Source organism: Xyrauchen texanus, chromosome 28, assembly GCF_025860055.1.
Source record: "Xyrauchen texanus isolate HMW12.3.18 chromosome 28, RBS_HiC_50CHRs, whole genome shotgun sequence".
Lineage (NCBI taxonomy): Eukaryota > Metazoa > Chordata > Actinopteri > Cypriniformes > Catostomidae > Xyrauchen > Xyrauchen texanus.
In genome coordinates, this window is record NC_068303.1 from 1,964,938 (window position 1) to 1,989,381 (window position 24,444).

At 43.8% G+C, this 24,444-nt stretch overlaps 1 protein-coding gene across 1 annotated transcript in view; it reads right to left on the reverse strand.

Annotated features, from left to right (window-relative positions):
- Positions 1–24,444, reverse strand: part of arhgap39 (Rho GTPase activating protein 39) — a 58,578-nt gene that overhangs the window by 14,318 nt on the left and 19,816 nt on the right. Inside the window, exons 2-8 of the mRNA XM_052095281.1 lie at positions 14,599–14,985; positions 11,894–13,010; positions 7,409–7,573; positions 4,398–4,797; positions 3,429–3,502; positions 2,382–2,581; positions 785–876 (exon numbers count right to left, since the gene is read on the reverse strand). Of these exons, the coding sequence (XP_051951241.1) occupies positions 785–876; positions 2,382–2,581; positions 3,429–3,502; positions 4,398–4,797; positions 7,409–7,573; positions 11,894–13,010; positions 14,599–14,985 (2,435 nt within the window). The remainder of the gene's footprint in view (positions 1–784; positions 877–2,381; positions 2,582–3,428; positions 3,503–4,397; positions 4,798–7,408; positions 7,574–11,893; positions 13,011–14,598; positions 14,986–24,444) is intronic.

The window sequence follows — 24,444 nt, forward strand, 5'->3', positions numbered from 1 at the left end:
TTAAGTAGTGCACTAAATAGGGAGCAAGGGAGCATCCTATAGCTCTCCTATAACTGTTCTGAGACCAGTGCAGACAGACAGCACACTGGAGGTTAAGTCATGCACTAAATAGGGATGAAGGGAGCATCCTATAGCTCTCCTATAACTGTTCTGAGACCAGTGCAGACAGACAGCACACTGGAGGATAAGTCATGCACTAAATAGGGAGCAAGGGAGCATCCTATAGCTCTCCTATAACTGTTCTGAGACCAGTGCAGACAGACAGCACACTGGAGGTTAAGTCATGCACTAAATAGGGAGCAAGGGAGCATCCTATATCTCTCTATGCAGTTAAGTGCGTTCACTCCTAAAATCTGATCAAAAGTTCAGTTTCAGGCTGCAGATGATGTTTGGATCACTCGACATGTGTGACGATGATCATCAGTATATAGATTCAACATTTATAATGGATCATTTTATTTGAACATGGTTGACAGTGATTGGATGATGCAGGACATTACTTTCAATCAATCTCTACATCAAACCGGGTGCTAGATTTGGCATCGCCAAAATGTTTTTCCTATGCACGTATTATAACATGTTTCCCATTCGTAATTATGACTTTGTGGTGGCGTTCAAGTGCGTTAAACTCGTAAATACGACCATTCCAGCACGAGTTGAACACACCAGTTGTGCTGAGAAGTATGCACTGTACTATCCCATCATTAGTGAAGCACATATGTTTAGTGCATAATCGAATTGTGTGTTAAACTACAAACATTGTGGGCGAAGGATCACGTGATACCTGGAATATGTGGGTCTTCCAGGCCGGTCGGTATCTTCCACTGGTCCACCTGTAACTTCAGTGCGTTTACTTCATCAATATCACCTGGAACCCTGAGAAACACACACACACATAAACACACATACACACACATTATAACACACAAGTGTCAGACTGGACATTCCTCCATTCGAGTTCCATGGAAGTAAGAAAGTCAGTCATTTATTCGGCCGAATGAGCACGTCGCAATCCTTACTTAGCTCGCCACTCGAAAATAAGAGAGAATTTAGACACGCTTTAATGCCGTATCTGATTCAGTAGCACAAACAGCGTTCACGGAAGTCTCCATGTGGCATTTTTCATAAATTGGTCTTGTACAAATATATGTAGGGATATTGCTGTTTATATTGTTTTCCAAAGTAAATAGTCAAAACAATTGATTGCAAACTTTTACAATATTACAATAAATTACTTACGATACACAAATATTTAAACTAAGTTAAAAAATGAAATTTTTTTTGTTGCATTTTACTTCATGCAACAAAGTATTACATAAATATATATTTTTATTGTATTTAATTTTTGGCAATATCATCCAGTCATTGTTTGCAAAGCAATACTCTATACTAAGGATGCACGATTTGAACATTTTTGGCTGATACAGATACAAATTTTAACAACAAAAATAAACTATTGGCCAATACCGATACTAAGAGCGGAGGAGGGCGGGGCTGGGCTGGAACAACGCACGCCCGGTCCCCAATCAGCCTGATGGGGCGTGTGAGGGATGACAGTTCGAGAGAGAGAGAAAATTAGAGGCAGCTCTCCGTGTGTTTATGTTTGTGTGTTTTTGGTTCAGTTGCTTATTAAACTATTATTTATAATGCCAAGCCCATTCTCGCCTCCTCCTTCCCATTGAACCCCTTAACACTGGTGCCGAAACCTGGGAAGGAGGAGGGATGCCTGTCACAGAGTACTCGACGCTGCCGTCCGCCCAGAGGAGCGCCACTGCCATCCGCCGGGGGGCGGAGTAGCCCGACCACAGTCCACGGGCGAGTGGGGACTGAAGGAGCCGCTGCCAGGAAGGAGGAGTGTCCTGAAGTCCCCAGAAACGCGGAGTCATCGGGAAGACCGCCGTCCGCGAGGGGAGGACGGAAGGGACTCCCTGACCTCCTGAAGCGGAAGGGCCGCTGCCAGGGGCGGAGGAGTGTCCCCACGGGTCGCTCTGACCATTATGGGTCGGTCTGACTCTGGTCCGCCCGGGGAGGAGCGGCTGCCGTCTGCCTGAGAGGGTGGAGGAGTGATCGAGGACCACGCGATGGTGCATCAGAGAAGCTCAATGAGCCTGATGGGCGCACGCGAGGGATAAAGGCGGCCTGTGACGACAGTTCGAGAGAGAGAGAATTACAGGCAGCTGCTCTGTGTGTTTATGTTTGTGTGTTTTTGTTTCAGTTGATTATTAAACTATTATATATATTGCCAAGCCGAATCTCGCCGCCTCCTTTCCCGTATACCCCTTTAATATGGTCAATAATTGGCCGATTGATATCGGCAGCCGATACATCGGTGCATCCCAACTCTAAACCAATTTAATATATATTTCTGGATCATATCTGACCTGAAGATGCCTTCCGTCTGATCTCCGTTCAAGCCCAGCACTTCCTCTGAGAGCCGGGTCTGTACCCATGGCAACTGTCGATCAGGGTAACGTTCCTTCTGCATCGACATCACTTCCTCCAGAGACGAACCGAACATGGAGGGCCTGAAGATGGCGTTGCGAGCATGGGCGATCTCTTCTATCGAGGGCTTGTTCAAACCCTACAGAGAGAGAGAGACGCATGCACACTCGGTTAATCAGATTAACAAACTAGACAACACTGGCTCTGTTCCAAATCCTAGAAAGCTGCCATACTGTCTACTGCCTCGAACGGGAGCAGCCTAAATGAAACGAAACCTCATAAGCGACTCGAAAATCTGTTCCCTTCCAAATGATTAATAATCATACGTAATGCATCCTGAGATCGCCTTCTCTACAAAGGGGACATGCAATTATGCCAGGGCTGGACTAGACTGGTAATCTGGCATACCGGGCATTTTCCCGGTGTGCCGACGCACTTTGGGGGCGATGAGGGGCGGATTGGACACCGGTAGAACCGAGCGGGCCGGTGGGTCCGAGATAAGCTTAAATGAGCCGCCGCGTTATGCAGAAGGGATCACAAAAGGGTGCCACGATATGCAGAAAATGACAGCGAACACCCCTACCCCCCTTTTGGCTCAACCCACATACCCAGTTGGCCCAGTTGCTATGTAAAATCCCAGGCATATTTCTCTTCCCAGTCCAGCCCTGAATGATGCTTAACAATCTGGCCAATATGAGGTGTCTCAGAATGACTCCTTAAAAGGTTGCCTACGTAGGCAGCTCACTAGATTTTGGCGTAGAGCCAGTGCTCAAGCGTTCTCCTGCTGTGTGCCTGGCATACACTTCCCTTCACACACACAGACTCCCTTTTAACACCCATTTTCACAGACTGGAATCTCCGTGGGTGACTGGCATCAATAACTGGAGCAATTAAAACTTTCACACTCAAGCCTCTTTCACACAAAAGCACAAGGCACTAATACCGAAATCCATCAACTGAGAGCCTGATTGGTTAAAGCCACAAACCTTCTTAGCGCCTGTGAGCGCAGCCTTCTGGAGTTTACGGTAACAGTATTTTGCATAGCTGCTTATCGCCACTCCTGCAACAGAAAAATACAACTCTTGTCAGGACAATGTGAACAGTTAAAGCAGCACACATTCACAGGCTGTGTACCAATTTGCATACTTCTACTATGCAAAGTATGTACTTCAAGGGTAATGGGATAGCACCAGATCATCACATTGCGTCTTCATGCCACAAACCCCTCTGCGCATTAAGGCTAGGGTATACTTTTGATTGCAAGCTCGTATGGACGCATCCTGTGTGCGCGTGCATCTGTCGTACACTGTACCAGACTTGGACGGTCTAGAGAAACTTGGCTGCACGTGGACAGTTTAGGCATACCGTGCTAACGACGGAAGTTGCATCATGCACACTGTGCGTGAGACGTAGCAGCACGCGTATACTTCAGCCTTCATGTTGCATTTGCGCACAGTGTGCATCAAGATAAATGAATCACCCTAAAATGAATATAAATACAAGCAAAAGTTTTCTACAAACTCTCGTTGTGAGTAATACTGTATTAGCTGAAATAGCATTGATGCACACTTCGAAAATTGTTTGGTTTATTCCATGTCTTCTGAAGGGATATGATAGCTTTGGGTGAGAAACGAAGCATAAATTCAGTCCTGAAATCTTCACTTCTGCCCAGCTCTCCTTCGCAGGTTCATGAGAGATGCTCATTCACGCGTCTTTGCGCTTGACGCATATGCGCTCCACGTTCTCGCGAGAACTTACAGTTGTATTGCGCATGCGTTGGCGTCTCACCCAAAGCTTTCATATCACTTCAGAAGGTATGGATTAAACCACTCAAGTCTTTCGGACTCACTTTGTGAAGCTTGGAAGTTTGTACCCCTTTGACATGCATTGTAAGCACTAATTTACTCAAAATGAAGTTAGAGTTTGGGCATTGGGTGTGTTGTTCTGTGTCTTACCCTTGGTGTCGTTCAGTGGGTCCATGTGTCTATAGATGTAGCCCTCCAGGTAGCTGTGGAATCGAGGGGTGGGAGGGAAGAAAGCCAGACAGATGGCCATGAGCTCCCAGCCCCTCTGGAGACTGTCGTAACGGAAGTTCTCGGTGGTCTGTCGGCACAGCTGGATGTAGAGCTCATCTCTCAGTCCCTGACAGCTCCAGCCCCTCACGGCCACCTCCAGAGCCACCGCCAGCGGGTCGACTTTCCCTCGCCGGTCCCCCATGTACGTCTGGATGAGTTTAAAGAGGTCCACGGCTTCGCGTTTGACGGTCCGGTCTGCCGTCACGATCATTGGTTTCTTGATGGGCTCGCTGCTCCATGCTAGCATGTTAGCAATGGAGACCTTCCTCCTAAACAGACCCTGGAAGCCAGAGGAGGTGCAGTTACCTCAGGCCACGCCCATATAACTCTACATAACTGTTTTTGTAGTTTTTTAACGTCATGTTTTTCCAATGGAGAGCGTTTTCGTAAGTCTCTGTTTTTTTGTTAAAAACTAAATTTTCAGTTTCCGAAATTCATAGTTTTCCAAAGTTTCCTTTTTCGATGAAGAAAACACTGTTCTAGTGACGATGAAAGGCATAAAAGTAGCTAAATTAATGTGTTTTTAACCTCCTGAGACCTGGACGACATTGCTGTCTAGAACAGCAAACAGTTTGCCTACAAATGTTTGTCCTCATATGGGGACAGTACGTTGTTAGTTCATGTTCACTAATGCTGTTTACTAATGTTACCGAATGTAACCTTTTTTTGTCACCACAATATTACAATAAAATGAATATGGTTAGAAAACCATAGATAAACAATGGTATTTGCATAGTAAAACCATGATAATCACAAAAATATGATTTTTATTACCTTAGTTTTCGTTTGTATTATCACTATGGTTTCACTACGTATATTACAGCTAAAATATGGTTACTGTAATAAAAATATTGGGAGTGAACGCAAAAAATATTGGGAGGGAACGCACAACCCATTGGGAGGGAACGCAAAGCCTATTGGGAAGGAACACAAAGCCTATTGGGAGGGAACGCACAACCTATTGGGAGGGAACGCACAACCTATTGGGAGGGAACGCAAAGCCTATTGGGAGGGAACGCAAAGCCTATTGGGAGTGAACGCACAACCTATTGGGAGGGAACGCAAAAAATATTGGGAGGGAATGCAAAGCCTATTGGGAGTGAACGCACAACCTATTGGGAGGGAACGCAAAAAATATTGGGAGGGAACGCAAAACCTATTGGGAGGGAACGCACAACCTATTGGGAGGGAACGCAAAACCTATTGGGAGGGAACGCACAACCTATTGGGAGGGAACGCACAACCTATTGGGAGGGAACGCACAACCTATTGGGAGGGAACGCAAAGCCTATTGGGAGGGAACGCAAAACCTATTGGGAGGGAACGCACAACCTATTGGGAGGGAACGCAAAGCCTATTGGGAGGAACGCACAACCTATTGGGAGGGAACGCAAAGCCTATTGGGAGTGAACGCAAAACCTATTGGGAGGGAACGCAAAGCCTATTGGGAGGGAACGCAAAACCTATTGGGAGGGAACGCACAACCTATTGGGAGGGAACGCACAACCTATTGGGAGGGAACGCACAACCTATTGGGAGGGAACGCACAACCTATTGGGAGGGAACGCAAAACCTATTGGGAGGAACGTACAACCTATTGGGAGGAACGACAACCTATTGGGAGGAACGCACAAGCCTATTGGGAGGGAACGCAAAACCTATTGGGAGGGAACGCACAACCTATTGGGAGGGAACGCAAAACCTATTGGGAGGGAACGCAAAACCTATTGGGAGGGAACGCAAAACCTATTGGGAGTGAACGCAAAGCCTATTGGGAGGAACGCAACCTATTGGGAGGGAAAAACCTATTGGGAGGAACGACAACCTATTGGGAGGAGCATAAAACCTATTGGGAGGAGCATAAAGCATATTGGGAAGGAACGCAAAGCCTATTGGGAGTGAACGCAAAGCCTATTGGGAGTGAACGCAAAGCCTATTGGGAAGGAACGCAAAGCCAATTGGGAAGGAACGCAAAACCTATTGGGAGGGAACGCAAAGCATATTGGGAGTGAACGCAAAGCATATTGGGAAGGAACGCAAAGCCTATTGGGAGTGAACGCAAAGCCTATTGGGAAGGAACGCAAAGCCAATTGGGAAGGAACGCAAAACCTATTGGGAGGGAACGCAAAGCATATTGGGAAGGAACGCAAAGCCTATTGGGAAGGAACACAAAAACCTATTGGGAGTGAACGCAAAGCATATTGGGAAGGAACACAAAACCTATTGGGAGGGAACGCACAACCTATTGGGATGGAACGCAAAGCCTATTGGGAGGGAACGCAAAGCCTGTTGGGAGTGAACGCAAAAAATATTGGGAGGGAACGAAAAAAAATATTGGGAGGGAATGCAAAACCTATTGGGAGGGAACGCAAAGCATATTGGGAAGGAACACAAAACCTATTGGGAGTGAACGCAAAGCCTATTGGGAGGGAACGCAAAGCCTATTGGGAGGGAACGCAAAGGCTATTGGGAGTGAACGCAAAGCCTATTGGGAAGGAACGCAAAGCCTATTGGGAAGGAACGCAAAACCTATTGGGAGGGAACGCAAAGCCTATTGGGAGTGAACGCAAAGCATATTGGGAAGGAACACAAAACCTATTGGGAGTGAACGCAAAGCCTATTGGGAGGGAACGCAAAGCCTATTGGGAGGGAACGCAAAGCCTATTGGGCTTTCCTCCCTACTGAAAGTCAGCTTTGTGTATAAATCTTTTAGTAAAAATGTTTTCTCTACTTTGGAAACAAAATCTCAATATTCTCTCACTGCATTGTCAATCAAACTAGTAGTAGCAGTGCTGTAGCAATGAGCTTAATCAGTTCTGAATCAAAGTAATGATTACATGAAATAACTTATATAAGCAGACTCTAGGCTTTCATGTGAGGACCGTATATACCTGTGTGTGCCTGTTGAAGTGTTTGGATGCCCAGTTCTCGATGTCTGTTTCTGAGGATGGTTTGCGAAGCGTGAATTCTGGGAAAACGCCACAGCTCGCGCTGGGCATCATGTTCCGAGCATTCCGACTAGCCTCAAACTGAGAACATGCTCCGAGATCTTCCGACTGAGGAAGAAAGAAAACATTGTATGGTGATGTTAAACAGGAGCATTCAGGAAGCGCAGATATTAAAACTGCTTCTACCTCAGGACAGAGTCAAGATTATACAATTATACAATTTCTAATTCTTTGAAATTGACAAAGACAAAAATACTGATAAAGGAAAAATTTTCTTGCTGTGAAAGTGCCAATTGGTAACAGTGATTATGAATTAAACATATTCAAATTGTAAGTTAAACAAGCATGTACACAAAATAAAACAAACGCCATATACAATATATTAATAACATACTAGAATTGAGTGCCAGTGCTAGAGGGTTCTGAGCGGTTGTTTGCGGGTTGCTATGTGGTTGCTAGGGTGATCTGGGTAGTTGTTAGCACATTGCTAGGTGGTTGCTAGTGTAACCTGTCCTGCTAGACCCGCACCGAGCTGGATTCGAACCAGTGTCAGCCATCATGGGAGGTGGACGCACTAACAGGGAGGATAAAGGCTACAGCCTCTAGCGTCAGTCGCTAGTGCACCTCTTGAGGCCAGGGGAGTGAGGTTTAAACACTGTGCAGCTATCACGTACCAGCTGGCTCATGTTAAACTAGGGTGCTCTGAGCAGTTGCTTGCGTGTTGCTGTGTGGTTGCTTGGGTGATCTTGGTAGTTGTTAGCATGTTGCTAGTGTGTTCTGAGCAGTTGCTTGCATGTTGCTATGTGGTTGCTAGGGTATTCTGAGTAGTTGTTAATGTGTTGCTCTGTGGTTGCTAGGGTGCTCTTACTGGTTGTTAGCGCATTGCTATGTGGTTGCTAGCGTGTTCTGAGCAGTTGTTAGTATGTTGCTATATGGTTGCCATTGTCCTCTGGATGGTTGCTAGTGCATTGCTATTTGATTTTATGGTGTTCTGAGTGGTTGTATTCAGCACATTGTTTTGTGGTTTGTAGGCTGTTCTGAGTGGTTGTTAGCATGTTGTTATGTGGTTGCTAAGGTGTTCTGAGTTGTTATTAGTACGTAGCTATGTTGTTGCTAGGGTGCTCTGGGTGGTTGCTAGTGCATAGCTATATTGTTTTTAGGGTCTTCTGAGTGGTTGTAATGAGCACATTGTTATTTGGTTTGTAGGCTGTTCTGAGTGGTTTTAATGCGTTGCTATGTGGTTGCTAGGGTGTTCTGAATGGTTGTAGCTATTGCTATGTGGTTGCTAGGATGTTCTTATTGGTTGCTAGCATGTTGCTATGTGGTTGATGGGGTGTTCTGAGTGGTTGTTAGCACATTGCTATCTTGTTGCTAGGGTGTTCTGAGTGGTTGTTAGCTTGTTGGTATATGGTTGCCAGGGTGTTCTTATTGGTTGTTAACACATAGCTATGTGGTAACTATGTGGTAACCAATTGTGATTGTTTGTGCCCCAGATATGATTGATCCCTCAAATCACGTCTTGTTGAGGAGAGGTTTGCTGTTACTTTACTAAGAGATCATTAGATTTTGATTTTGACCTGCTGGATGATAAAACAGTAAAAAAACACCACACACAGTGTATAATTGAGCAAATGAGCGGCTTTGAGGTGCTCTGGGTGGTTGCTAGTGCTATATAGTTTTTAGAGTATTCTGAGCGGTTGTTAGTACATTGCGGTTGTTAGAGCAGTTTTACATGGTTATTGTGTGTGGAGTCTATGACACGATGTCTTACATAAGAGTAACTCAGTGAAGAGCCTTAAAACAGCACATTCTGAATTATTTATATGCTAACAGCAGGGCGTGTCTGTGTGAAAGGAAGTGTGCAAGTACTGCTAGATAAATGTATGTCTGCCAAAAGTCTGCATGGATAAATGAGGCTGAAACATTCCCAAACACTGACAGGAGAGCTCTAACCGGCCCTGCTGATATGTATTTTTATGAATAACAAACTGTGCTTTTATTATCTTTACTGTCAAATAATGAAATCCCTCAACACAGAATCGCTAAACGCTACTGAACGCTACTGAATCACGAGAGGTTCTCAGCTGATATCAGTTCAGGACCCAGATTTTACATTTGACCTCAAAAATCCCAATTTAACCCCAGCATGTAAGCACAGGTTAGACCATAAACGGCTCCTCATAACTGTGATTAGGTCATTGTAGCTAGTCTTTCTAAAATAATAATAATAAAAATAACTAGTATTTGTAGACAAACTTTGAGGTTTCGCAGTTATCTAGGCATAGCTAGCATGTTTATCAAGTTGCTAGCATGCTTTAACACTTATCTAGGCATTGCTAACATGTTTTAGCATGTTGCTAGCATGGTTTTGCAAGTTTCTAGAGTATTAAAAACATGTTTTAACACATAGCTAGACATTGTTAGCATGTTTAACATGCTGGTTGCATTTTGCTAACATGCTTTAGCACTTAGCTAGGCATTCCTAGCATGCTTTAGCACTTAGCTAGCCACTGCTAACATGATTTAGCATGTTTTAACACTTAGCATGTTTTAATATGTTGCTAACATGTTTTAGCACTAAGCTAGGCATTGTTAACCTGTTTTAACATGTTGGTAACGTGTTGTTGACATGTTGCTGCCATGTTTTAACACTTAGCTATGCATTGATAACCGGTTTTAACATGTCATTAGCATGTTTTTACCATGTTGCTACCATGTTTTAGCATTTAGCTAGGCATTTCTGGCATGTTTTAACACTTAGCTAGACACTGCTAACATGATTTAGCATGTTGATGGCATCTTTTAGCACTTAGCTAGATATTGCTAGCATGTTGCTAGCAGGTTTAACACTTAGCTAGGCATTGCTAGCATGTTTATGAAAAAAATAATAGCCTGAAAACTTTTAGAAACTTTAACTACAACTGCATTGTAATAAAAATAAGGTCAAATAGTTTCTAAAAATATTTTTGTCAATATATCACAGTTACAATAGAGCACAACAGTCTGGTTCCGGAAGTAAAATTCCCATTAATTTATCCCATAGACGAACTAATTTTCAACGATAACTTATAAAACTTTAAAGACAGATCTACCATGAGCTACGAGGTTGTTCACCGATGGTATATGCTTCTGTCGAAACCATCTGTCTGTGTTATCTCAACTTCATTGTTTAAAATTGTGTTTGATACCGGAATACATGTAAACAACTACATTACCCATGGTGCATCAGAGAAAGATCCACCAATCAGAGAACCACGGCCAAAAACCCTCAAAACGTGTCTGAGCGAACGTGTGCTACCATGAATAACATAATTGAATTGGTCAATTCAACCTTAAACTACTGATATATTTACAGATATCGAGGGAAGCCCGCGCGCCCGATGCATGCACTCCAGATGATAAACAATGTATCAACATCATTACAAGCCCACATACCTGTTTTTGTGGCTAAATACTGTAATTTCGACTGGTAACACTGTATGTTTGACAATGATTATCAACAAATGGAGCAGAACCGTTTAGCAGCAGACTGCGACCCCACAGAGTCCCATATACCCACAACAAAGATATTCTGGTTAGGTAACCGGCATCTTAAGGTCAGACATCCCAATTAACATCACTGGCAGAATTTAACAAGCAGTTCAGGCACGATTCTAGCAGGGTGACAGGACATTTAAATGCTCATTATATTGGGCTGAAAGAGCTCAAGAGTTCAACTTAATGCTGCCCACAAAAACACCCTCTGAGGAATCCAGTTCATTACGGACATGAAACTCTAATGCATTCAAAACCCCCACAGTTTCACCTTTTCTATTGCACAGCAATATAGCAGAGTATAATAACAGTGCACTCTTATATTATAGTCTAGACTCAGTACACTTACTTTGACTTTATTTGAGAAAATGTGAATGGTGCATGCACACACTAAGGGTGTTGTGGCAGGTTCCAAGAGTATTGCTGTCCAGTTGCTAGGGTGTTCTAGGTGGTTGCTAGGGTATTGGCTCAAGTCATAAGAGTGCAACCCCATGTCTCTATAATATCTCTCTCTATTAATGCAAGTCTATGGTATTTTTTCACCTTTTTTGACGCAAGTCTGATTGCTTTCGAAAAGTAGTAGCACACCTCTTCTAACAAACTGGAATCATTGAGGAATCATTCAGTCTGAAGCATAAACTTTGCAGAATGAAGCAATAGTAATAATATTTTCCTTAGCAAGCACCGCCAATAAATCATGATGCATTGAGAGTTGCGGTGTATTGCAACACCTATAATAAATGGCAATATGAATCGTAATGTGGCCCTACTCTTGGAATAATACCTTAGTTTCAGAAGACATCTGGCAATTATCGCCCATCAGTTGCAGTGGCATAAATTTGCGAATCTTGGCAATGTTGACGGTTTCTGATGCAACGTGTCTTTGTATATTACCTGCGATGGGTGAAGGTAGGGTTCCGGTGATGCCAGGTTGGTTTGCACAGATAAACTCTTTTCTAACAGCGCTTGAGGAAACGCCAATCTGTCCAGGGTTACACGCTTCCAGTGCACATCCTGTTGCGCAAGGGCTTCGTCTTCGCTGAATGCCCGCATCACCGGCCCAGGCAGAGGCAGGGGCGTGGCCCCATCGCTTTCGTACCCATCCTTCCCTCCCTGGTCGGAGGACACACCCCCTCGCTGATGTAACATCTGCTGGGCTTCCCAAGCCAATCGAGCTTGCGTGATTATCGCCCCGAGTCCCGCTCCCAAGCTGTCCCCCTCCCCTCCCGGAAGAGATGGCTTACGATTCTTCCGTTTTCGATTGCCACCGTTGACATCGTGGCTGTGCTGTAGCGTGAAGGAGCCACCGTACGACAATCCGGCTGACAAACTATTTGAACTAGCCCCGTAGCTAAGTAGACGCTCTGTCGTCCTAAACCGAGGGGAGGAGCCTGACTGCTCAACGTAAACTAGCTGCTTAACATATTCCCGCCCCGCCACGCTATACTCCCGCCCACCAGTGTTATAATCCCGCCCACCAGAGCTGCTGTCCCTCCCAGCAGAGCTATAGTCTCGATCTCCTTGGTTGGACGTCTTTTCGGGCGTGGCGCTCCGCTGTCTCGTCAACACTAGCTGACCGTACGGAGACTGGTTTTGCTTGGGCGAGTGGTAGATGCCTGGTTTGCGTGCAGGTGACCTATCAGAACCATAAAAGGCCGGATCGCAATGCATGTCAGGTGGTTCCTCATAAATAGGCGGGGAATGGAATTCCGAGGGCGGTTCCTCGTAGAGGGGAGGTTCGTAAGCATAACGAGGGGACGATGGCTGGGAGTCCCCCGAGCAACGACGCTGAGTGCCACCCAGCTCCGTACGCTTCATGAACGGAGATTGCGTTTGGCCACGTTCAGACAGGGAATGGGCCGTGGCTTCGGGGTCCGAAGGGGCATTGCTGGATGATCGTCTGGAGCGTGGAGACGAACTTGAATATCCGTTTCCCTGCGACAGAAAACTGGGTTCTCGATCCGACACCTTGATGAGCATCCTCTCTCTGGCCCCAGTACCCCATCTGAACCTGAGCGAGAGAACAGATTTACTTACAGAATTTAGGAATTTTCCGTGCATTTTCGGTTTGATATTTATCAACAGGAATTTTACTTTATCAGCAAACATTTGTGCTGTCTTTATCAAACGAAAATGATGTAAACTTAAATGTTTTAACACTTATCAGGGCATTGCTAGCATGTTTTAGCATGTTGCTAGCATGTTTTAGCAAGTTTCTAGAATATTAAAAACATGTTTTAACACATAGCTAGACATTGTTAGCATGTTTAGTATGCTGGTTGCATGTTGCTAACATGCTTTAGCACTTAGCTAGGCATTGCTAGCATGCTTTAACACTTAGCTAGCCACTGCTAACACGATTTAGCATGTTTTAACACTTAGCTAGACATTGTTAGCATGTTTTAATATGTTGCTAACATGTTTTAGCACTAAGCTAGGCATTGTTAACCTGTTTTAACATGTTGGTAACGTGTTGTTAACATGTTGCTAACATGCTTTAGCACTTAGCTAGGCATTGCTAGCATGCTTTAACACTTAGCTAGCCACTGCTAACACGATTTAGCATGTTTTAACACTTAGCTAGACATTGTTAGCATGTTTTAATATGTTGCTAACATGTTTTAGCACTAAGCTAGGCATTGTTAACCTGTTTTAACATGTTGGTAACGTGTTGTTAACATGTTGCTACCATGTTTTAGCACTTAGCTAGGCATTGATAACCGGTTTTAACATGTCATTAGCATGTGTCTACCATGTTGATACCATGTTTTAACACTTAGCTAGGCATTTCTAGCATGTTTTAGCACTTAGCTAGACACTGCTAACATGATCTTTTAGCACTTAGCTAGACATTGCTAGCATGTTTATGAAAAAATAGTAGCCTGAGCACATTTAGATACTTTAACTACAACTGCATTGTAATAAAAATAAGGTAAAATCGTTTCAAAAATATTTTGGTCAAAATATTAGTTACAATAGAGCACAACAGTCTGGTTCCGGAAGTAAAATTCCCATTAATTTATCCCATAGACGAACTAATTTTGTACGATAACTTTTAAAACCTTAAAGATCTACCGTGAGTTACAGATATCGAGGGAAGCCCGCGCGCCCGATGCATGCGGCGATGTAAACTTAAATGTTAATGTTAGTTTAAATGAGTCAAGAGATCCCAAATTGTTGTTTGGCACAATTGAAATGTGAAAGACAAAGAAGTGTGTAAAATCAATTCAGGGCTTGGCTGCAACGACCTTCCGAAATCTCCCCATGACCACACTGGATTACACAGCCAAGTGTGAGTCTGTGGGTTCCTTGAGTAGCCGGATTAAAAGCTGGAGAGAAACTTATCTCTCTCACTGTCTCTTTCACAAGTGAGAGACCCACTACAAATTGAACAGTGTTTTCCTCTGGAAATTAATTATTCATGGATATCCAACCTTCAAATCAATTTACACATTCTATGCACCTCTCTCCTTTCATTTGCTTAGCCTGCACCTCCTTCTCTGTCACACGAAATCATTTCACGACCCTTCCTTTCTCTTTTCTGCGTTCCCGTTGGGAATATAAAGTATGTGTAACATTACAATATAAGTATGTGTAACCTCTCTCCCTCCTCGCTGGCTGACGTTTTCTCCTCCTGCTCTTGCGATGATGTTGTGCTCACGGCGCTTCGGGCGGGGCTGCTGTCAGCCGAGGCACTGGTCGTCGTAGCAGCGGGTGGAGCCGCGTTCGTGTTCTGTTTCAGCGTTTGGAGCTTGGCGAGGGGGATGATGTCAGAGCTGTGCGGGCGGTGCCAAACCGTGCACTGGGTAGAAGCGTTGTAGTAGTAGAATCGGGACGTTTTGGAGTCGAAGAGCTCCCACCACTGATCTTGCCCACTGCGCTTGATTTGTACACCCGCCGGGGCGTCCCAAACACACTCGCCCGTCAGCAGGTTGGCGTACATGCGCTCTCGAGTGCGTGGCTCGATAATTTCCACCCATTCCAACCTAAAGAAACACACAAAAAAGACTTTATACTCAACATTAATGTATATGATAAAAGAAAGCCAGTATAAGGAGACGGACATCCAGAATTAATTACAGGCCATATAGAGTCATCATGACAGACATGTTGCATAAGAATCATATACACACAAACTCTGCTATGAATCACGCACCATGTGTTTGTGTGTTAAGTGTGAGTAAGGCTGTGTATAGATGTTGAAGTAGCAAATATTCTAGTCTGGTGTGTATAGTGTAGATATAACATTTACATTTACATTTATGCATTTGGCAGACGCTTTTATCCAAAGTGACTTACAGTGCACTTATTACAGGGACAATCCCCCCGGAGCAACCTGGAGTTAAGTGCCTTACTCAAGGACACAATGGTGGTGACTGTGGGGATCAAACCAGCAACCTTCTGATTACCAGTTATGTGCTTTAGCCACTACGCCACCGTTGTAAGTTGCTCTGAATAAATGTATCTGTTAAATAAACTATTAAAATTAGATTTAAAAATGGTCAGAAAGATGTTGTTCAGCAGTTGCTATGGTGTTCTGGGTGGTTTCTAGGGCATTGCTATCTGGTTGCTTGGGTGTTCTCTGTAAGGGCATTGACTTCCTGTTTCAAAGGTGTTCTGAGCGGTTGCTAGTAGAGGTCGACCGATAGTGGATTTTGCCACCGATTTTTTATACCGATAATTAAGGTGGTGGAAAAGTCAGATAACCGGTTAATTGGCCGTTAGGTTTTAAAATCGATTTATAGAAACCGATTTATATAAACATGCCTGAAACACAATGAGGACTCTTATTTTGAAATGACGAAATGATAAAACACGATCTGCAACTATCACCATATAATTTTTCCGATAACTGATAGTTCCAAAAAACAACTAACAGCACCGATATATCGGTCTACCTCTAGTTGCTAGGGAGTTCTTGCTGGTTACTAGGGCATTGGTATCTTGTTGCTAGGACACTGCTTTACATTTTCAAAGGTGTTCTGATCGGTTGCTAGTAGAGGTCGACCGATAGTGGATTTTGCCAATACCGATAACTAAGGTGGAGGATAAAGCAAATACCGATTAATCGGCCAATAGTTTTTAAAATCGATTTATTGAATGTAAAAAAACATTTCTTATTCTTTATTTACTATGGCACGCAAAGAGTCCAAAATGAATAAAATTCCAGATGCAGTTTATTGTTCAACCAAAATCCTAATAATATTCAGAATAAATGAAAATTGTGTGCATAATGCAGGACTTTTGTATAAACATGCCTGAAACACAATGAGGACTCTTATTTTGATATGATGAAATGATAAAACACGATCGGCAACAATCACCATATAATTTTTCCGATAACTGATAGTTGAAAAAAGCAACTAACAGCACCGATTAATCGGTAAAACCGATATATCGGTCTACCTCTAGTAGCTAGGAAGTTCTTGCTGGTTACTAGGGCATTGGTATCTGGTTGCTAGGACATTGCTTTACATTTTCAAAGGTGTTCTGAACGATTGCTAGTAGAGGTCGACTGATAGTGGATTTTGACGATGCCGATAACTAAGGTGGTGGAAAAAGATGATAACCGATTAATCGGCCAATAATTTTTAAAATCGATCTATAGAATGTCAAAAAAATTTAATAATTCTTTAATATGGCAGGCAAAGAGTCCAAAATAAATACAATCCCAGATGCAGTTTATTATTCAACCAAAATCCCAATAATGACCAGAAAAGGATTTTTAAGTAAAAACAAGCCTGAAACACAACGGGAACTCTTATTTTGTAATGACAAAAGACTATCAGCACCTACTGCCATATAATATTTCCGATAACTGATAGTTCCAAAAAGCAACTATTACCACCGATTAACTGGTAAAACCGATATATCGGTCTACCTCTAGTTGCTAGGGAGTTCTTGCTAGTTACTAGGGCACTGGTATCTGGTTGCTAGGACACTGCGTTACATTTTCAAAGGTGTTCTGAGTGGTTGCTAGGGTGATCTCCGTGGTTGCTTGGGCATTGATTTGCAATTTCAAATGGGGTGGTTATGGAATTGGTCCAAGTACAGCTGAACACACTGCACTAACTGTAGTTACTCAAACTATACATTAAATAAAAATGATTAACAAACAAATATGTGCTGAAAAAACATTTTGAAATCAAATGTATGTTCATTTCGTTTCATGCTAAAAAAAACAACAGTTAATTAAGCTAGATATTTGCATTAATGATATTTGCTCAATGTTTGTGTTCAGATTTAGTTTTGATTGTGTATGCGCACACATGCATCTCTCGGTGTCATAATCAGCCCCTCTAATCTCATAGTACATTTCTTCTGATCTCATAATCAAATCTAATCTGCTCTAATCCCAGATAACCTGATCGCTCAAATCCTGCTGAAAGCATTTTTGGGAAGCTGGTCAGAGGGGACGCTGGGTAATGTGATCAGTCTGGATCATCCGTCTGAACGAGTTAAAGCATATGATCGGACTCCACTCTTCAGAATTTCAATACGTACAGACGCCTTAATGCATCTTCAGATAACGGTGCATCAGTGTCTATTCATAACAGCACACTCAAGATTCAATTTTCACCACAATTACCTCGACAAGCCTACAAGCTTTTGTGCTACATACTGTGAATCATTCTGCACTCTATGTATATTAAACATCTATATCTATATATTAACATATTTAAAATACATTTCACCCAAACAAAGCATTCAGCCGGGCGAAAGGAGTTTATTTGAAGATGCAGATCTAATTTAAATGTTCCCACCTTAAGCGATTTTTGCTTGTGATCTTATGGGCGGAGTCACAGCAGATGCACTGCTATTGATTGACAGGCTCTCTGCTGCATTGCTTTTAACTGCACGCCATCTGCAGCAATTACTGCCCGCACTTTACAAAGACGCCCTTTACAAGGTGCCAGTACTCACGAGGTGAGATTTAAGGCTGTCACTCAAACGAGCGTCTGCCATTCACTGGGTGTTCAAAGAAACTGCAGGGGGGAAACATTGGAAATAATGGCAGGTGATGACTTCTGTATGAAAATGACCTCCTGTGACTGCCATTCGACACTAGTGGCACAGAAATTACGCACTGAAGATTTAAAGGGCCAGGTCACAGTTGCTACCTGGTTGGGTGTACAGATTCAACTTACACATTTATATATCCACATGCATGCAAATCCAATGATCAATTCCCACAGTATATGCACATAAACATGTAAATTCACATGCATGATGATAATAGCCATGCGGTGAAATCTGGTTGTGTGTGTCGCATTGTTATTTTTGAGCTCCTAAACGTCCGTATGCTAGTGCCATTAGGGAATAGTAAAGTTTACGTTATGCAGAGTGAACAACCAGATGTTTTTATACATGGGCGAGTCACATCGCATATGTGTTTCAAACCACCTCTCTCTCCTGACAGCCAGAAACCTTTAGTGGTTTTTCACTGTTCTGTGTGTTTCCACGGCGGAAAAGGTCATTCAAGGGCATTAAAGTCATTCACTTAGTTAGGAAGATCGCTGCTGTATCTGTTATTTAAACCGGCGTGATTCTTAATCAAGACGTAAACATAATATAAATGCAAATATCTGCTACACCAATGCTAATAAGGGATTACACGGTTTTAGTTTATAGTACTTGGCAAGATAAACCACTTTAAATGGTTTATGCATAATGTAACTATGCTACCTGTCGTCTTGGGGGTAGTATCGTAAACTTAGTAATCTTCTCTATATGTTTAAATGCGTCCTCAAATAAACAGGAGTTACGTAAAACCACCATGTAGCTACGTAACCCGTTCCATCACCAATGGAGAAGTGCTGCTGATTTACAATAGGCTCCAGATTGCCCCCATCCCCCAGGGCGTGCTGAGTGACTCCAACCAGGTCTCCTTAGCAACCAAATTGGCCCGGTTGCTAGGGAGGGTAGAGTCACATGGGGTAACCTCCTCGTGGTGGTGATTAGTGGTTCTCTCTCTCAATGGGGCGTGTGGCGAGTTGTGCGTGGATCACGGAGAGTAGCATGAGCCTCCACATGCTGCGAGTCTCCGTGGTAACGCGCTCAACAAGTCACGTGATAAGATGCGCGGATTGACGGTCTCAGACGCAACTGAGATTCGTCCTCCGCCATCCGGATTGTGGCGAGTAACCGCGCCACCGCGAGGACTTTGAGTGCATTGGGAATTGCCCGTTCCATGTTGGGGAGAAAAAATAAACAAAAAAATTAAATAAAATTATTCTTTATTTTTTTTAAATATGCAAAAATATTTTTTGGAGTGTTTACAATTTTTTTAATAATGTAAATATTGATCTGATAAGCATGAAATAATGCAATAATGATACAGTAGTTGATGTTTTAATGAAAGTCATCATTAAAGTGTGGTCACAGTGTCCTTGTTAAACATGTTACATGTTTTAACTACAGTAATGACAGTAAATTATGCATAATTACCCTAATCCAAACCCTTTCCCTTTACTAAGCACATGTTGTTATTAGTGTAATTACACTGTAATATAAAGTGTAACCTTAAGTGTCATTGAGAAAATTGAGCTGGTTTAATTTTGGGGGTTTGTACAGGTTGAAACCCCCTGTTGTAGGTCACTATTTTATCTCTCTATCTTCATGTCCTTCATCTCTCTTCCAACAGATAAACGACAGAGCAGTTTTCTATTTATTACTGTGACTATACGACAGACTAAACGATCCACATATGACAAGAGTTTTTTAACTAGCACAGTGTCTCTGGTGGCTAAAATTACATTTGAAAGTATTTAACAGCAACTGCTGACATCCATGTTTACATTTTAAATGGCATGGTAAAAGACAGAGGACAACAGCAAGAACTGGAGAGAGAGAGAGGGAGAGAGAGAGAGAGAGAGGGAGAGAGATAGAGATAGGGAGAGAGAGAGGGAGAAGGAGGGAGAGAGAGAGCGAGAGAGGGAGGGAGAGAGAGGGATAGAGGGAGAGATAGAGAGGGAGAGAGGGATAGAGAGAGAGAGGGAGGGAGGCATAGGGAGGGAGAGAGATAGAGAGAGGGGGAGATAGAGAGATGGAGAGATAGAGATAGGGAGAGAGAGAGGGAGAAGGAGGAGAGAGAGAGAGAGAGAGAGGGAGGAGAGAGGGATAGAGGGAGAGATAGAGAGGGAGAGAGGGATAGAGAGAGGGAGAGATAGAGAGAGGGAGGGAGAGAGAGAGAGAGGGAGGCATAGGGAGGGAGAGAGAGATAGAGAGAGGGGGAGATAGAGAGATGGAGAGACAGAGAGAGAGGAAGAGATAGAGAGGGAGAGAGATAGGGAGGGAGAGAGAGAGAGAGAGGGAGGGAGAGAGAGGGGGAGAGGGAGAGAGGGATAGAGAGAGGGAGAGGCATAGGGAGGGAGAGAGAGATAGAGAGAGGGAGAGAGAGATAGAGAGATGGAGAGATAGAGAGAGGAAGAGATAGAGAGGGAGAGAGATAGGGAGGGAGAGAGAGAGAGAGAGAGAGAGAGGGAGGGAGAGAGAGGGGAGAGAGAGAGAGGGAGAGAGAGAGGGATAGAGGGAGAGATAGAGAGGGAGAGAGGGATAGAGAGAGGGATAGAGGGAGAGATAGAGAGGGAGAGAGGGATAGAGAGATGGAGGGAGAGAGAGGGAGGCATAGGGAGGGAGAGAGAGATAGAGAGAGGGGGAGATAGAGAGATGGAGAGATAGAGAGAGAGAGGAAGAGATAGAGAGGGAGAGAGAGAGAGAGAGAGAGGGAGAGAGATAGGGAGGGAGAGAGGGAGAGAGAGCGAGAGAGAGAGGTTCAGTGAAGTGTGACGACTGCAGCTCCTCTGATCTCATTAATTTATCTTTTAAATTTGGGTCATAATTCAAATAATGTTCTTCAATAACACACGCCACCTTGACCACAACCCTCACGGACACTTCACGCTATTATTACTGGTGTTTGTGAGGGCGAGCATCACATTACTATTGCTTACACTGAGAGTTAGTGATATCAGGGTATCTGCCGGTTTGAAGGAATGCAATTGAAGACGTTTTAAGACTTTTAAAATATCCTCTTATTTGGCCATAAAGATCACTTTTGCAATAATAATAATAAAAAAAAAACACATTAAATAATTCATTAACTGGTAAATACAAAACCACTGAGGCTGCTTGAACGTCTCTGGACATGTTTTATATATTTTTATTGTGCATTTATGTGTTTGCTATTTTTAAATAATATAATAACAACATTAAAACTCTATGCTACATGCAATAATAATGAATACATTTAAAGTATGTAGCCTATATTGTGACCCTTCTCTTTAGTCACTTGCTTTCCAGCAAGATGTGACGCAATAGACCAATGCATTTGCCACAGTCGGATTTTAGATGAGAACGCACTTAACTGCATAGAGATCTATAGGATGCTCCCTTGCTCCCTATTTAGTGCATGACTTAACCTCCAGTGTGCTGTCTGTCTGCACTGGTCTCAGAACAGTTATAGAGAGCTATAGGATGCTCCCTTGCTCCCTATTTAGTGCATGACTTAACCTCCAGTGTGCTGTCTGTCTGCACTGGTCTCAGAACAGTTATAGAGAGCTATAGGATGCTCCCTTGCTCCCTATTTAGTGCATGACTTAACCTCCAGTGTGCTGTCTGTCTGCACTGGTCTCAGAACAGTTACAGGAGAGATAAAGGATGCTCCCTTGCTCCGTATTTAGTGCATGACTTAACCTCCAGTGTGCTGTCTGTCTGCACTGGTCTCAGAACAGTTATAGAGAGCTATAGGATGCTCCCTTGCTCCCTATTTAGTGCATGACTTAACCTCCAGTGTGCTGTCTGTCTGCACTGGTCTCAGAACAGTTATAGAGAGCTATAGGATGCTCCCTTGCTCCCTATTTAGTGCATGACTTAACCTCCAGTGTGCTGTCTGTCTGCACTGGTCTCAAAACAGTTATAGGAGAGCTATAGGATACTCCCTTGCTCCCTATTTAGTGCATGACTTAACCTCCAGTGTGCTGTCTGTCTGCACTGGTCTCAGAACAGTTATAGGAGAGATATAGGATGCTCCCTTGCTCCCTATTTAGTGCATGACTTAACCTCCAGTGTGCTGTCTGTCTGCACTGGTCTCAGAACAGTTATAGAGAGCTATAGGATGCTCCCTTGCTCCCTATTTAGTGCATGACTTAACCTCCAGTGTGCTGTCTGTCTGCACTGGTCTCAGAACAGTTATAGGAGAGCTATAGGATACTCCCTTGCTCCCTATTTAGTGCATGACTTAACCTCCAGTGTGCTGTCTGTCTGCACTGGTCTCAGAACAGTTATAGGAGAGCTATAGGATGCTCCCTTGCTCCCTATTTAGTGCATGACTTAACCTCCAGTGTGCTGTCTGTCTGCACTGGTCTCAGAACAGTGCATAGAGGCTATAGGATGCTCCTTGCTCCTATGTAGTGCATGACTTAACCTCCAGTGTGCTGTCTATACTGGTCTCCAGAACACCAGTTATAGGAGAGCTATAGGATGCTCCCTTGCTCCCTATTTAGTGCATGACTTAACCTCCAGTGTGCTGTCTGTCTGCACTGGTCTCAGAACAGTTGGGCATTCCAAATTGGGAGAAAAGTGGATAAAATTAATAAAAGAAACACAGCAGGGTGTGAATAAGAGAGTGAAAAATATGCGTTTATAAAGTCAGAAACAGCCATTATACCCATGTGAAAGTAAATAAAACACAATTCACCCGGAAACTGCAGCAAAACATTGAAAGTGGCACGTAAAGCTCAGATTGAAAAAAATGTAGTAATAGTAACGTTAGTGTGGACATGGCCTGAAACACCAAAATCAAACAAAATCAAATTGTATCAAAATTATATCAAATCTAATCAGAAATCGCTAACCAGCCCTAAATGCGACACATTTTTTTTATTTGATAGAAAATGTAAAAATCTACTGCTTTAATCTTTAATCTCGTCTGTGCAAAGTCATAATCCAATCTTTTCACTCACTACCATCTTAAAAAGCAAACCCAGATACTATTGGATGATACCTGCGCAAGGATACCACGAAGTGATATAGAAGAGATGTGACGTAATTATGCATAAAGCACTGGTTGCATTGAGCAAACTCCGCCCACAGTACTTACATCAGTAACACAAAACCAGAAGTTCATCCGCCTAAACAAGTAGTCCCACTTAAAACTCAAAATTGAACTCAAATAGTACATATTTTTACTATTTCATGCAAGCACTTTGAGCTTTATATATCCATCCAGAACGCTGGCCCCATAGACTTCCATTGTAAGCGTTATACTGTAAATGTGTTTCTGTTCACCCACAGTGACCTTTGAAGTTGAGCCGAGAGAGCGATGTCATCGTGAGTGATGAGTCAATCAAGCCTGCTGCTGTAAAAGTCACTTAGCTGAACGGACACTGACATCTACTTCAAACAGAATGAATAGACCAATCACTGTCTGAAACTCATGCTGAAATTTAGTGTACTGTAAAGTGTAGTTATAGATCAAGATCAAAGAGTGGATGGTCAGACCAGAACACAGCATTCAAAATCTATTTTACTTCCTGTGGCAGGGCGGAGGGCGGGGCCGGGTTGTGATTATATACACCCGGTCCCTTATCAGGCTAATCAAGCCTCCGAGAGGGATAAAGGCCGATGGCAGACGGTGGTGCGAGGAGAGAGAGATAGTTTACGGTTCTCGCCTCCTCCTTTCCATTGACTTCTTTACATTGGTGCCGAAGCCCGGGAAGGAGGAGGGATGCTTGTCGTGGAGTCCTCGACACTGCCGTCCACCCAGGGGAGTGCCGCTGTCATCCACCGGGAGAGGGAGTAGACTGACCGCCCGGACGCGGTGAACGGCCGCCGTCCACGAGGCGAGTGGGGACTGGACTCCCCGACCGCCTGGAGCGATGGAGCCGCTGCCAGGGGCGGAGGAGAGCCCTGCCATCCCACAGAAACGTGGAGGGGTCGGAGGAAGACCACCGTCCGCGAGGGGAGGAGGGAAGTGTTCCCCGACCGCCTGGAGCGGTAGGGCCGCTGCCAGGGAACGGAGGAGTGTCCCCACGAGTCGCCGAGAACGCGGAGGTGCGTTCTGACCGCCGGGGTCGTGAGTCTGACTCCGGTCCGCCCGGGAAGAAGCGGCTGTCGTCCACCTGAGAGGGTGGAGAAGTGATCGAGGACCATGCGACGGTGTATCGGAGAACCGGCTTTTCAATAGAAAACTTAAAGGGTAACTAAACCCTAAACCAACTTTTTTTAGTTAATGATCTGTAAGCATGGGGCTTTATTAGTACTGGTCATTGATTCAAGTAATTATTTTGACATTTGTGTATAAAGTGTTTTAATTCTACAATATATGGTGTAAAAACGTCTGAGTGCTGCCCTCTTCAGGTTGAACGGTGGCTACTGCAGTTGAATTTTCCTATTGGCTGTTTGCGGTACTTCGTGACGTAAGCAGGTTCCAGCTCACCACGCCC